Source organism: Myotis nattereri (assembly GCF_964212035.1).
Source record: "Myotis nattereri genome assembly, chromosome: 3".
Lineage (NCBI taxonomy): Eukaryota > Metazoa > Chordata > Mammalia > Chiroptera > Vespertilionidae > Myotis > Myotis nattereri.
Window position 1 is genome coordinate 56,504,009 of NC_138077.1, and position 15,714 is coordinate 56,519,722.

General features: G+C 43.4%; 1 protein-coding gene across 1 annotated transcript; it reads left to right on the forward strand.

The window, feature by feature from the left end:
• Positions 1-2,741: 2,741 nt before the first annotated feature.
• ROPN1 (rhophilin associated tail protein 1) lies at positions 2,742-13,557 on the forward strand (the record flags this gene model as incomplete). The annotated part of the gene is made up of 5 exons (XM_081088187.1): positions 2,742-2,857; positions 5,100-5,217; positions 6,439-6,600; positions 12,747-12,922; positions 13,436-13,557. The coding sequence occupies 5 exons, from the start codon at positions 2,742-2,744 to the stop codon at positions 13,500-13,502; spliced, it is 639 nt and encodes a 212-aa protein (XP_080944313.1). The 3' UTR covers positions 13,503-13,557.
• Positions 13,558-15,714: the final 2,157 nt, after the last annotated feature.

Sequence of the window (15,714 nt, forward strand, 5' to 3'; positions counted from 1 at the left end):
CATCAAAAGTTAAGAATAAACACAAATATAAACCAAGGCACAACTTTTAAAATGAACAAAATCAATTATGTTTTATTAGAAGTGATGATGATGATGATAATGATGATGAAAGCATATATACTTTCTTAGTTGGAGAAAATAAGGTTTTCAAACAAATTACTTCTTGAACAGCCTTCAGGAATGAATTAAGTTTAAGAACCGAGGTTCCGCAGTATATGCAGACAATATGAACAAAATAAGGGTGTGCCCTTTGGCAGATAAAATGGATTGAAAAGTTATCAGAGACAATCAACTCGTATTAGTAACCTTTTAAATTATGAAATATTTCACAACACAAAATCCAATGCATCATGTAAAAAGAGGCATAAAAATAATGAAACGAACATCTAGGCAGCCACCATTGGGCGTAAAATATAGAACATTGCTAATAGTGTCGGGACCCCTAGTTCATCTTCCTGATGACATCCCTCTCCTTCCCTGACACAGGATAACAGCCATTCTGAATCTGGGTTTATTACTTGTTGTCCTCTATTGTAATATTATGACGTATGTGTGTAACCTAAGCAATATATCGCCTTTCCAGCCAGCATCGGGAGAGTCAGCCACGGTGCTGTCTGCAGCGTGCTCATGGAGATCTCTGCTATCTTTCCAATCAATGAAGCTCCCATCACTATGCAGTGGCCCTCTTTATTCCTAAGAATGCCTTTTGCCTTAAAGTTTCTTTTGTCTGGTATTAACATGCCAACATCAACTTTCTTTTGGTTATTATTTGCCTATTTAATCATATATCCTTTTGTCTTCAGTCCTTTTATCTTCAGTCTTCCTGTATCCTTATGTCATTTCATATGTGCCTATAGTTGAAGTTACTAAAAATCCACTCTGATAGACCTAGCCCTTTGGCTCAGTGGATAAAGAGCATCAGCCTGTGGACAGAAGGGTCCCAGGTTAGATTCTGGTCAAGGGCACGTACCTTGGTTGCAGGCTCCTCCCCTGGTCCCCTGTGCATGCAGTAAGCAGCCAATGTGTTTCTCTCACATCGATGTTTCTCTCTGTCTTTCCCTCTCTCTTCCACTCTCTGAAAATCAATGGGAAAATATCTCCAGGTGAGGATTTAAAAAAAAATCCACTCTGATAATTTCTGTATTTTAACTGGGACATTTATCACTGTTTCTTTTTATCGTAATTACTGATATACTAGTATATGGATTCTTTTCTGTCACGCTATTTATCCATTTTTGTCTATGCTTTTCTCTCTCCTTTCTTCTTTTCTATTGATCAAGTTGTTTTGCTGTTGTTGTTTTTAATTCCTATCTCTTCTTTACTAGTTTGGTGGTGATATTACATTTTAAGTAACTATCCTTGAAATTTTACTCTGCATACTTGCATACTTTTTACAAAGTCTAAAATATCTTTATACTCTGCTTCCTCCAAATAAAAGAACATAAAGTAAAATAGAATGGAGTACCATCAACCTGAGACCATTTTAATTTTTTGTCTTGGGATTTTCCAACCAGGCTGGTAGATGGGACAAATTCAAAACTTAGACCTAGTGTGTGGCTACAAACTCATGGGAGACTATCTCGCCCCCAGCAAAAAGCAACAATGGAAACATATTTCTATGTCACTTCCCTTGCTAGTAAGCAGACACTTTCAATCCCACCCTTTCATGCTAAGGGTGTGTGAACCTTGGAGGGTCTCAGGGTGGGGAGGGGATCAGTGATAAGAGAGTCCTTCAGTTCAGCTGTTTACATTACGTAGGCCCAAGACCTGGTCTATTTCCAACTTACTTGGCCATTTGTCTGAAAGTTTCAAGTTTCTGGCATCTACACTTGCCCCTAGTTTTGTCATTTGTCATTCTGATTTCTGCTTTATTCACTTTACTTGGCACTTAGTTTCTCCTGCTTTCCTGCAACATAACAAGGTAATTTGAAAGGTACAGTTTGCTGGGATGTGTCTAACATCTAGGGGTTTTTTGAGGAGGGGCTTTTCAGAATCCCTAGACTCTTTCTCTACTAAAAAGCAAACAAAATCGTTTAAACTGTTGTTTGTGCATAGAGCTTTATACCATGTATGGATTTTTCATATTTTGTTTCAATTTGTCTTGGAACTTTTTGAGTGAAATGTACATGTTTTTGTTTTTCTTTTCTTTTTTTACAATTAGGATAGATAAGTACATACAGATGTAAAGACAGATGTTCATCAAATGCCTGCTTAATGATTATTTTTATTTGGAAATAACTTAATGTCAAATAATAGAGGATCTACATAGTAAATTTTGCTACACTCTTACTTGGCCAATAAGAGTTGCATGATATGAAAGATGTTCATGAAATGCTGTGGAGTAAATAAGTTGTTTTGCATGAGCCCGTTTTTATTTATATAAACATATACTATTTACATTGAATGAATTCTGGAAGGAGATATCCAATATTTTGGGATGACATTATTTTGTTTACTCCTTGTTGATCCCTACTTTTTAAATGAGTAAGTATTCTGTGTGTTTTTATGTTAAAGGGCAGAATTATTTACAACAACAAATAGTAGGGTTAGTCAACCACGTTCTCGTCTCGGAGTTGTGTAACTATAGAATGTACTAGTATGTCTTGTGGGTGGTGAACTCCCCAGTATTGAACATGTCCAACAGGCTCTGTGCCCTCCTGTCCAGGATTCCTGTCATTTTGTGATTCAGAGAATGACCATTTTATTTATTTATTTTTGTCTGCCAATAGGTCAACCAACCAATGCCTCAGACCGATAAGCAAATATGCATTCCCCCGGAGCTGCCGGAATTGCTGAAGCAATTTACCAAAGCTGCGATCCGGACCCAGCCACCAGATCTCATCCAGTGGGCTGCGGAGTAGGTGCTCCTTTCTCACCTTCCGCCACCCATTCCCATTGGAGGTGGAGCTGGGGGGGTGGGGGCGTGGAGGAGGGAGGGTCTTGGAAAACTGTGAGGCGGCTGTCATGGCTGCAGCCTGGGAGTTGGTACTGGTTAGCACAGTGGTCGACAAACCACGGCTCGCGAGCCACGTGCGGCTCTTTGGCCCCTTGAGTGTGGCTCTTCCACAAAATACCACATGCGGGCGCGCACATACAGTGCGAAGTTGACTTAAAACTTTAAGTTTATTAAGTTAATTTTAGGGAACGTTGTGGAGTGAAAGAAGATGTAGTGTCCAGGATTGAGAAAGGCATGTTGAGATAGTTTGGACATATAGAGAGGATGAACGAAAGGAGATAGACGAAGCAAGTATACAAGACGAGTGTGGATGGGAGAGTTGGAAGGGGTCGACCTCAGCAAACGTACCTCAGTCAGACTGAGGACGTTTTTAGCAAAGGCCAGCTTAGGAGTACTCTAATTAAGTTAATAACAATGTACCTACCTATATAGTTTAAGTCTAAAAAATTTGGCTCTCAAAAGAAATTTCAATCCTTGTACTGTTGATATTTGGCTCTGTTGACTAATGAGTTTGCCAACCACTGGGTTAGTGTAATCTATGTGATGTTCAGCTCTTGCATTGCTTTGGTGCTTTAAACTCCACACATAAATCCATCAAACTGGGTCTGAAGATAAGATGCCCTTAAGCGAACCAGACTGAACAATAGGGAGTTAGGGCAACAGGCAAAGTGTTCTGGGGCAATGAACATGTTAGATTATCACATCACATCAGCATACGTACACTCTACCCTGACTCTGCACCCCAACCCCTGCGCGGGGGAGGGGGGGTGGGGTGGGGTGGAATGGAGCATGTGGGAGCTTGGCCGGCTAAGCAGGTGTAAGCCAGGGCCTCGCGCCCCGGCCTCACCACTAGGTGGCAGCAGTGCACCTAGGGTAGGGCTGCCGTCAGCCCACGCGGTGGATAGCGTGGGACTAGTCCAAGCCGGTCCACTCCTTTCACGAGACAGCTTCCTCCGTTGCTGTTAAAACTCTCGCCCCAACCAGTGACCTTTTGCATTTTGTCATTGGGGACAATGTCATTCTCTTTCGTGCTCCTTTGAACTGACGTATCCACACAGGACACATCACATTCTGGAGAAATTAGGTAAAGCAGTGATAAGGGCCGGAGAGCACCTGGCCTGGCTGAAAACGTGCCTCAAACGCAGGTGCCCTCTGTCAGGCAGGTGCCCCAGGGGCTGCTCAAGGGAAGGAGCTTACACAGACATGGCTGGCGGCCCGGCCTGAAGCAGCTTAACACAGAAAGCCTCTCGGCTTTGAAGTTGCTTTTTAGACCAAGTGCCTCCTTGAAACGGGGGAACTGGGACTTGAGGCAGGAGCGGGGAGCTAACCAGACCACCGCCCAGGCCATTTTCCGGCAATTTTCACTGTGCCAGGGCCTCCTAGTAGCTAGCTAGTAGCTGCCGCGTGGAGCTGGTGGGTTGGGGAAGGGAGGTGAGGTTGAGTGGGTGAATTGAGCAGGTGGTGGGAGCAGGTGGACACCTGGAGAAGGCACACAACGGAATCTAAGAGGAGCCTTCCAGAGGCGCTGAGCCAATGCACCCATGCTCTTGGGTTGGGCCACCACGACGCTTTTATAAATGGGAGGAAAATAAGCCAGTGGCACTCATAAAAAGAGACAGAAATGCGGTTGCTTTGCTAGAAATGAGGCCTGTTTAGTTCTCCATTCTACGTGTTATGTATGACCTCTACGTGTCAGAAAACTAATTTCTCTTAGGCATCACAGGCAGACATTGTTTTATACTATACAACGGTTTAGAATCCCATTTTATTCTTGTGCTGCTGTTTTATAGCAAGAAAAATGACATTCCTTGGTATCGTCCCTGACATTTATGTAAGAAAACACTCCACTGTTATAGCCTGCCTGCTCCCGTACTGTACTGTGTGCTATAAACTTTTTAGCTATCCATGAAGAGTCAGTTTGCAGTTCACTGCAGTGAAAAAGGAGAGCATGACCTATGAGCACACTCTCTGTTCAGACATTGGAAAGCTCTTAGCACATGGTTTTATGTGGCTTACAAATCTGCAGCATTTTAGAGCACAAAACTCCACAAAGTGTTTCCAAGACAAAATACAGATCTAATTCATCACAAGCAAAAATTTCCTGCATATGTGCCTGTCAATGAAAAAAACATTTTTCTTGTAGTTATTTTGGGGCTATGTGCCGCGGAGAGATTCCTTCAGTGAGAGAGCGGTCTGAGCCAGCCCCTTCGTCTAACTGGGCAGAGCTTACACCTGAGCTGTTGAAGATCCTGCATGCGAGGGTAAGGGCCACACTGCAGCATCCAGCGGAGGTGTGGGGACAATGTCGAGGCTGGGCGGGTTCGGATAGAAGCCCACTGTCCCGCTGCCGGGTCAGCTGGCCCCTCAGCAGCATCCTGAAGTTCACTAAACCGTGCACTGAAAGTAACTCTTCCCCGAGGGAAATAGGAATGATGTTGAAATGGGCAGTAAGCTGAGTTGTCAGTGAGGTCATCCCAGGTTTCCCTGAAGCTGGTGGGATGTCCCGGGGCTCCGTGCAGTGCTAATCCCTTCTTCTCTCCAGAAAGTGCAGGTCCACACCCCATTGACAGCGTCTCCCTTACTGATCAAGATCATAAGATGAGGACCATCGCAGGTTGGGGAGGGGCATATATTGTTCCCAGGTGTCCCAGGTGTGGCCACAGACTAACTTTTAGGATAGCCCTGGCTCTCCTCTCTGCCGCATTACCCTGGGAGCTGTCTGGTGAATGGATGAGGCAGTATGGGTTAGCACCTTAGACCCTGCTGTAGGATCCAGGACAGAGCCGTTCGGGGTGACTCGGGACTGACTTAGCTTAGCATGCGCCTGCGAAGGCGTAGTGACACTTCACTGGAGCGTCTGTACCCTTATCCCATTGTTGGCCAACACTGGCCATTTTCCCTTTTTCCTCTTAACCACCCAGTGCCTTGTGCAGTGGGCATGGCAGAGATCTGGGGGAACTGGGGCCAAGCAACACGAAGCATCTAGACACGACCCCGATGTTATTCCTAGGAGAGGGGAGGGGTGCACGTGAAGTCTGGTGCAAAGAACTGAATGAAGTCTAGCAGCAAGAGACTTACCACCTAGTTCCAGTTTCACCACGAATTTGAGTCTCAAACAGTCTTCTGCCCCTTGGTTTCATTTCAGCTGCCCCATCTGCCTTCGAGGGACAACCTAGGGATGAAATAGCAGATGATAAGAGCATCAGAAAAAATTACAATATAATATAAATGTACATTTTTCTCATAAGTATGACATTTGAAGTTAAAATGATTGAATTTACCTTAGCAGGTTCATCATTGGCTGAATATTTCTCTACCCTTGCAAGGATAACTGCCAATCACAGTCCCCTTTATGCCCTGACACCCCCATCTTTTACCAGGTGCTGGGAAGACACAGAGCCTTTGCTGGCTAGGTATTTCTCAGGGCATGCTTTCATCCTGTCCCCTCATGCTCTGTCTTGCATCTGTCTCCTACCCTGCAGGTTGGTGGCAGACTGATTGTCCATGTCGAAGAGCTGGCCCAAATGTGGAAGGTGCTGAGTCTCCCAACAGAGCTGTTTAATAGTGTGATGAATGTGGGCCGCTTCACGGAGGAGATTGAGTGGCTGAAGTTTTTAGCCCTTGCTTGCAGCTCTCTTGGTGTTGTAAGTTAGCTTTAATGCTTTTTTTTTGTCCTTAAGGGAAAGCCTCTCTTTTGGGTCTGAATAGGCAGTACATCTGTGCACACAGTCTGGTGATGAGCATGCCTGCTCTTGTCCACCCCCTCGCCTGTCCGAACTAGTCACTTGCTGGCTCATCAGCCAGAAGCAGGGGTTAGGAGGAAAAAGGGAGGAAAATTGTCACCAGTCTCTTGGGAGAGGTTGACTAAAATGTGGCTTTTGGATTATTTATGAATTCCAATCCTTGCACTTGGATTTATTTCCATCACCACTTTACCCCCTCCATTCATATTCCTAGAGATAACCAAGACCCAGCTGTAGAATCAGGTTTGCTTACACTTGGGTTCCAGTCACCTAGAAGATATGCACGAGAGACTTTTAGAAAGAGGTGTAACTTTATATGAAACTATTTGATGAGCATCATTGGATAAAAAATCAGAAGTCAGAGAGCAGGAAAGGAAAAATGAGGCTGTGTCTATACTTACAGTCATGATATCATCATGGGTGCAATATGCTCATACAAATGTATGTCTTCTCCAAATTTCACTTGGTTTACAATTGGAAAAGCCATTTCCCTGTTTTAAAGAAGAAGATACTGCAACCAGTCCATATATATATATATATATATATATATATATATATATATATTTAAAAGCTTTAGGTATCATCTTATACGTGACTCACTCTTGTTAAACACTGTTATAACTTAAATGAAGATTAATCAGAAACATGGTTTTTTAAAATCTCTGAAATACATACAAGTTTAAAAGTTAATGAGAGAGCCCAAACCGGTTTGGCTCAGTGGATAGAGTGTCAGCCTGTGGACTCAAGGGTCCCAGGTTTGATTCCGGTCAAGGGCATGTACCTTGGTTGCGGGCACATCACCAGCAGGGGGTGTGCAGGAGGCAGCTGATGGATGTTTCTCTCTCATTGATGTTTCTAATTCTCTATCCCTCCCCCTTCCTCTCTGTAAAAAAATCAGTAAAATATATATTTTTTTAAAAGTTAATGAGAGAAGTGTTGTCTCCACCAAAACCAAATGGTATGAAAGGTACTTTGAATCATTCAGTATCTAAGCACGATTTTACCCTTTCTTCTCCAATATGCTTGAAATGCATATGTGACGTTTTTGTTTCTGGGAAAAAGTACCAGAAAGATTGTAGCCCACCTTTTCCTAAGGATTTCCCTTGCAACTTTCCTCCTAACCATTTCTTTGAGAGGAGGAGAGGAGGGGCCATCTGTGTTTTGTCTTGGTTTTTCTTTATGGCAACATTATATAATGAGTAAATACTCTCTTCCAGGGAGCCGAGGAAATGCAGCAGGGGCAGGTGAGCTGGGCAGGGGAGTTGCCACTCAGCACCATCACACTGCTGTGGAAACAGCCCCGAGGATTGGGGGAAATCACAGCGGGAACATACAGAAACTGACAGTTCTATCAAAGTCTCACAGGGCCACGAATTTATTCATAGCACATTCAGAGATGTTCGGGGGTGGGGGGAATTATTTTAGGTAATTCCAACTTGCCTGATCTACACCACCCACAAAGGGTGAAGTAAGAAAATAAGTAGAATCAATCCAATTCTGGAATTTTCGTCTGATGCAATAACTGCAACAGCTTTCAGATGAATTGCCCAGTCCCTCGGGCTTCTCCTCACTGCTCCTCCCTTTAAGATGACAGTGAATTGGCAGTTACTAAATAGTCCTGGGGATGTAAACAAAGCACAGCAGAGGGGACATAGTCAATAATATTGTAATAACTATGTATGGTGTCAGGGGGTACTAGACCTATCAGGGGAATCATTCCATAAGTTATATAAATGTCTAACCACTGTGCTGTACACCTGAATTAATATAATATGGGATGTCAACAGTAATTGGGGAAAAAGTATTAAATAATCAATTGACTGTAAAAAAAAAAAAAAAGATAGCAGTTGAGTATATTAGGAAAGGGGCAACTCTAGGACTTTAGAACACCCAGCTGAAAGGCTTCCCACAACCCTTGGTCCCCTCTGGCACCTCTGATCTGCCTGGAATACTCATCTTTGTGGTCGCTCGCTGTCTGCAATGTAAGTCTTTGGTCCACCTCTCTCACTGCACAGCAGTCCCCGCTGGCTCATCTCTATTCTCGCTGGTGCTCAGGGCCTCCTGGAGTCTCTTCCGGATTGCCCTCACCTGCTCTCTGACTTTGCTGGTCTGTTTCACAGCCCCTCACCACCTCGTGAGGTGTCTGTGTCCTCTCCTTGGCCACATACCTCACAGTAACCAAGAGTGACCCTGGAAAGTCAAATTCCGACCCTCCCTGGGCTCAGCTCACGGTGCAGCCACTAGGTTGACTTTGATACGGCTGCCTCCCAAACTGGGGAGAGGAAACCATAAAGTGAATTGTATCTTTCTACCTCCCTGCCAAGTGCTGACGTTAGGTTAGATGTTCCATGAGATCCTTACATCTCCATTCCCTCTTCCCTGCTTCCTCTGAGACACACTCAGGCCTCACTCTGGAGACTCTCCAATTCTGGGAGGTCCTAGGGTAGCAGACTTTGCCCCCTCATCATTTCTATGTCAAAGGATATCCAGAGGTCAGCCTGAAGGTCTAGTCCATAAGCAAAGGGCACTGTGTGAATCCAGGAACCAATACTGTTATACCCATTTGTTTCATGTTAGACCAGTGGTTCTCAACCTTCCTAATGCCGCGGCCCTTTAATACAGTTCCTCAGGTTGTGGTGACCCCCAATTTCATTGTTACAAATTGAACATAATTAAAGCATAGTGATTAATCACAAAAACAATATGTAATTATATATATGTTTTCCGATGGTCTTAGGCGACCCCTGTGAAAGGGTCATTCAACCCCCAAAGGGGTCTCGACCCACAGGTTGAGAACCGCTGTGTTAGACTATTGCTAGGAACATAAGTGTGGGAGTGGTCAGGGTGTCGCCAGCTAGAGGAGGGCTTGCATTCTAGTTAATCCATTTACCCTTAGAGGCAAGCCCAGAAATCCCTCCTTTCTTTGCCAACTTGCCAGCCAGCCATGATCTCTGTGACACTTAGAAAATCCAGTTTCCTCCTTATAGAAAAGTCTAGTGGCAGCGATTTTAGGTAGCAGGAACTTTAGTCGTGAGCTCTCTGAGTCTACACACATGATTGAAAATGCTACATGAAGACCTGTATTCCTCTTCCTTTTCAGCACCCCCTTCTCCTAGAATAGCCTACACCTCCTATTCCACTGAGACCAATTTTATAAAAGAAGAGGTTGTGCAATTGTGCTCCTGGAAGGAATGACATATTTTGTTAGCAAATAATTCACTTTCTGAGACTTTCACCTCTAAATTTGAAAATGAGGCTCATAAGAGGCTGAAAGGCTATCTCTATGAAGTGGATCCCCATCTGACCAAAAAGATCTGTGCATCAGAATGCAGATTGCTGTTGACTTTAGATTTATTTAAGTTTACCAAAAAGCTCCAGTCCAGAGAGCTCTTTCTCTATTCATCCATATATTAAAATTTTTAAAATCTTATGAGGGCAGTAGAATTTGAAGGTTCTTTGAATGACCAGTAAAAGATTTTGGGGTAGAAAACATCTATAGTAGTTTGCTGGAGCTGCCATAGCAAAGAACCACAGGCTGGTGGCTTAGACCACAGAAATTTATGTTCTCTCAGTTCTGGAGGCTGGAAATCCGAGATCAACAGTCTCATTTGGCTTGTAAATAGCCAATGTCTCCCTCTTTCTGCATGTGGTTGTTCCTGTGTGCATGCATGTATTTCTCCTCTCTCTCTCTCTCTCTCTCTCTCTCTCTCTCTCTCTCTCTCTCTCTTTCTCTCCCTCCTCCCTCCCCTCCTCCTCTTATATGGACATAAGATCTATGGAATTTGGGCCACTCTAATAACTTCATTTTAACTTAATTATCTCTTTAAAGACCCTGTCTCCAAATATAAGTTGGGGCTTTAACATATGAACTTTGGGTAGACACAATTCACCTCATAACAACACCTCAATTTGGATGAGACTATATAGGAAGAGAACACCAGGACAAAGGCAGCATGGGAGTAGGGTGGTTTTTGTTTGTTTGCTTGTTTGTTTTTTTGTTTTTTTCTTTTCTATTTTTTTCTTAAGAAGCAGAGAGAATGAGCTATGGATGGAAATTATGAAGTTCAGTGCATACATGCCTGCAAATCTACCCAAAAACATTATCATGCTGACCTCACCTACGTGCATGCTCTCCATTCTCACTGACAGCCTCTCACCCAGCTTCCTTGCATGCCTGGCCTCCCAATAGCCTTTGCGTTGATGCCTGGCCTCACTCAGTGCTTCACAGCAATTTCTAGAAGAGGACTCCCAAGGGCAGGGAAGAAATGAAAGTGGCTTGCTGGAAACATAAGATTTCTTTTACATCATGCAGTATATCATTTTAAAACTCATATATGTTGAAAATTTTATTTCATAAAATAGCCATGTTTGTAAAATGTAAAAAAAAATTAATAATAGATCAATTATAATTAATTAATGCAAATAATGTTTACATTACCTGGCATCAGGTAAAACTGTCACTCTAGGAAGATGGGCCAAGTTTATTCAGCATCTTCATATACCTCCCAACAGACAAACTTACATCCCTGGGTAACACATACCACATTTAAAGAAACACCATCTAGACACTCATAATAACTCAGGGAGAGGAAGGCAGCAGAACAGCAAACAGAAGCTGCAGAACAATGAAGAACAATGCTGGCCAACCATTTGGAGAGTTATAGCAGCTGCTGCTGCTTTCACCCAGTTTCACTACTTGGGATTAACTTTTCCCTGATCCGTAGGAGAGTATGTAAGAAGACTCTACACATCATCTGTTTTAGTAAACCACCAAGATAAACATGCTGACCTGTCTTTGCTAACTCAGAGCTAAGCAATCCTTTCTTTGAATCATTTCTTTCCTTTATCCATCATTGCACAACTCTCTTGCTTGTGAAATTTATTCAAAGGGTAGGTGTACTTAAAGACAAAGTAAGCCATAGTTGGTGTGGCTCAGTGGATAGAGCATTAGCCTGCGGACTTAAGGGTCCCGGGTTCGATTCTGGTGAAGGGCACATGCCCGGGGTTGTGGGCTTGATCCCCAGTAGGGGGCATGTAGGAGGCTGCCAATCAATGATTCTCTCTCATCATTGATGTTTCTATCTCTCTCCCTCCTTCCCTCTCTGAAATCAATAAAAATTATATATTAAAGAAATAAATAAATTTAAAAAGTAAAACCTCAGTTCTGAACATGATCCTTTAATGTTTAAGTTTCAACCCTTCCATTAAAATGTCTGGCATTCATCATCTACTAATTTTTCCCAGCAATTACCAGGTTAGTGTTATGTCATATAAAGTGCTGGGTGGTTCTGATTATATGGATCCATGTGTTTTAGTAGAAGAGCTAGTTTTATTGAGATGTTCAGTGTCACTTTTCCTTATCTGGGACTCTTATCTCCCTGGGGCATTCCTCTTCCACCCCGTTCTCCTCTCTTCCTGTGGCATTTGCTCAAAGTATCTCTCTGATAATGACCTCATCCCCTTGGAGAGAAGCTTGGAGAATAATAATAATAAATCATTTTAATTTTGTAGATTGCAAATCAAATTCTTGAATAAAGTTCTGATTAAAATAATAAATATTTTAAAGAATTAAGATAATATTTTTTAAATATTCAGCAGTTTATAAACTTTAATTCCTTGAGAGTATCCCTCCAACAAAGAAAGAAAAGGAAAATAAAAAAAGATACCCACGCCTGATGGCTCAGTGGCTGAGTCTCGACCTATGAGCCAGGAGGTCATGGTTGATTCTTAGTCAGGGCACATGCCCGGGTGGCTTGATCCCCATTGGGGGGGGGGGGGGCGTGCAGGAGACAGCCAATCAATGATTCTCTCTCATCATTGATGTTTCTATCTCTCTCTAAAAAAATAAAGATACCCAGTAGACAAGATTTTTTGATTGAATTAAATAGCATTTGAGTGTAAAAAATTCAAACTTGCCAGAATATTATATAATTCCCACTTCTTTTTATAAGAGCAAAATTTTTGTTTTCTTTCTTGTATCTAAACTGATCTGAGGAATCTATTCTGGAATACTGACTCTCTCCTTATTTAATCTTATGGCTTTATAGACCATTTCCAAAACTCTCCAGATAGCATGTGAAGTTTTATCATGTGACCATGATTCTGGACCTGCCCGGATCCCTTTCAGCACCTTCCAGTTTCTCTACACATATATTGCTGAAGTGGACGGCGAGATCTCTGCATCACACGTCAGCCGAATGCTGAACTACATTGAACAGGAAGTGTAAGTAAGCTTTTACCAACAGGAGGGGAAAGAATACGAGGAAAACAAACCTAGTAGGGCAAGGCATACTGAGGTTACTGCACTATACCGATCTGGGAACAGAGATAGATTGCGAAGAACAAGAGATAAGGACCTAAAAGAGAAGGGGCACGGGAAAGGGGAGAATGGCATAGGACAGAGATGGAGTGTTGCCAAGACCAGCAGCACAGCAGCACCTGAGAACCTGTTAGAAATGCAGTTTCCCAGGCTACATCCTGAACCGCCCCAATCCGTAATTCGGAGGCAGGGCCCAGGCATCTGTGTCTTATAAGTCCTCCAGATGATGCCAGCTCCCGTTCAGGTGTCTCCAGTGGGTAGGAGTGGACGAGGAGGGGCAAACAGTCAAGGGTTGAGAGAGAGAGAGGGTGATGAGGGTGGGAGCCACAGCAGAATTCATTGGGAGAGTTTATGTAATCTTTCTTAAGAGGAATTGTTAAATGGACTAACCTCAGATATATTTTTTTTTCCAAACAGAATTGGTCCTGATGGTTTAATCAAGGTGGTTGACTTTACTCAAAACCCAAGGGTTCGGCTGGAGTAAAAGCACAATTTTGGAGATGGTTGTGCTTCAGAATAGCTGAACCCCACACACCAGCCGATGACCATTTTCTTGTACTACTGGTACACACTAATAAACAATTAGGCCAACATGAAATCTGAAGTGTGTGGAATTAAGACATAACATTATTGGGACAAAACACATTAACAGAAGATTAGTATTCTTTCCACATGGATACTAAGTAACAGGGGTTGAGGAAGCATGGATAGAAAATGCATCTCAAATCAAAACCAACACCGTCAGGCTTTCAAAATAGAATGTTAACCAGAGACAGTTTTGCTGTTGTAAGATTGTTAGGCATAATTCAGATGAGTATCTTTTACATGGTCAATCCATGTTTTTACCAGTTTAATTCTCCATTTGTTGGTATGATTCATTCATTCACTCACTCACCAATATTTTTACTGAGGTGAGCTATATGCCAGGGATAGGATTGCCAGGTAAAATACAGGACACTGGTTAATTTTGATAAACAATATTTTTACTCCCCACCCCACCCCTACACTTGGAAACCCTAGGCAGGAGCTATGCTGGCTTCTGAGCACATAAAAATAAATCATATCTGGATTCTGCCCTCAAGGAGCTCACAGTTTAACACCAAGACAAGACATGAACTTAAATCACTGTAATGCAAATGGCCCAGAGATCAGTCTTAGTCAATGTCAACAGATTTCTGACACCAGTTCTCTATTATATGTTTTGAAACTTTATTTGCTATGTTTTATATCACTTCATATTATTATTTTTTAACAATTAATGATTTCTTCCTCAGAACTTCAACTGTCCTTTTATTTTTCTCTTTCATGGATGCCATGTTCTTTGGAAGCTTGTTTAGACCAAGTTAATGGCCTTTTAGGCTTCCTCCACATGAACAGGAGTCCACTTTTTGAATAATAAGAATTACATGTCACAGGGGGGGCATCAGGATTTTAGAGATGCTTAGGTGGGGCATGGCCAAAGAAAGGTTGGGAACCACTGCTCTAAGTCATTGATATTGCTAAGCCCCATATGCTCATTAGACACCCAGCCTCTACAGCACATCTCCCAAACCTCCTTCAGCAGTCATCCCAAGGTTGGAAAACAGTCTTGCCCTCAACCTGCACTATGCTGTATTAACAATATTATAAATATACCACAGACCCAGTGCACAAATTTGTGCATGGGTGAAGTCTGGCTGGCCAGCCCCAATGGAGGCAGATCTGGGTGGGGCCTGTTGGGAGGAGGAGAAGGTGGGAGGTTGGCTGGCTGGCCCTCCCCTGATCGGGCCGATCAGGGCCAGGCCAGCTGTGGGGAGGGGCCGTGGGTGATTGGCCGGCGGGCCCCATCCCCAAATAGGGTAGGGGGGTCTGATCAGGGGGCCAGCAGCCTGAGAGAGGGGCCATGGGTATTTGGCCACTGGCCCTGCCCCTGATGGGGTGGGGGGGCCAATCTGGGGTGGGGTCGGGCAGGGGGAGGAGCTGCAGAAGGTTGGCTGGCCCCGCACCCTTTGGGGTAGGGGGGTGATCAGGGCCGGGGCCAGCCAGGGGGAGGGGCTTCAGGCCAATCGGGGTGGGGTGGGCCCATCAGGGCGGGGCTGGCCAGGGGGAAGGGCTACGGGAGGTTGGCTGACTGGCCCCACCTCCAATTTGGCCGGTTCGCTGGCTATGGTGGGCATCATAGTGACCAGTCATTCTGGTCTTTATGGCGTTTCAGTCGCTGGCTTCATATATATATAGATTATTGACAATAGTCAATGTTTATTAAAGTACTTACTATGTACAAGCCATAGTGCACAATACTTCACATGTATTCTCAAATATTTTTTTATAACCTGACCTGATAAGGTCATTCATTATCCCCATTTTATAGATGAAACCATCTTAAAGAAGTTAAGTTGTTCATTATCACTGATGAGAAGGAATTTGAATTCAGTTTTGCTTTACTTTAAACTCGTGCTGCCTTGTATACTCAATGCCTATCTTAATATGGAGTTTCCACACCCCAGAAACAGCCTCTGAAACAAATATTTAAGTGAAAGCAGTTTAGCATTTGGGAGGCAATCCCAGGAACAGTGGAAAGGGAGTAAGAAAAGTAAATGATGGGAAGAAGCTAATAGAGGGTGTGCTATCAAGCCAACCATCCCTGGAGCCCAAGCCTTCTGGAGGACTCGTGGAGACAGTGGAGAACACACCTCAGAATTATCCCAACCTGAGGG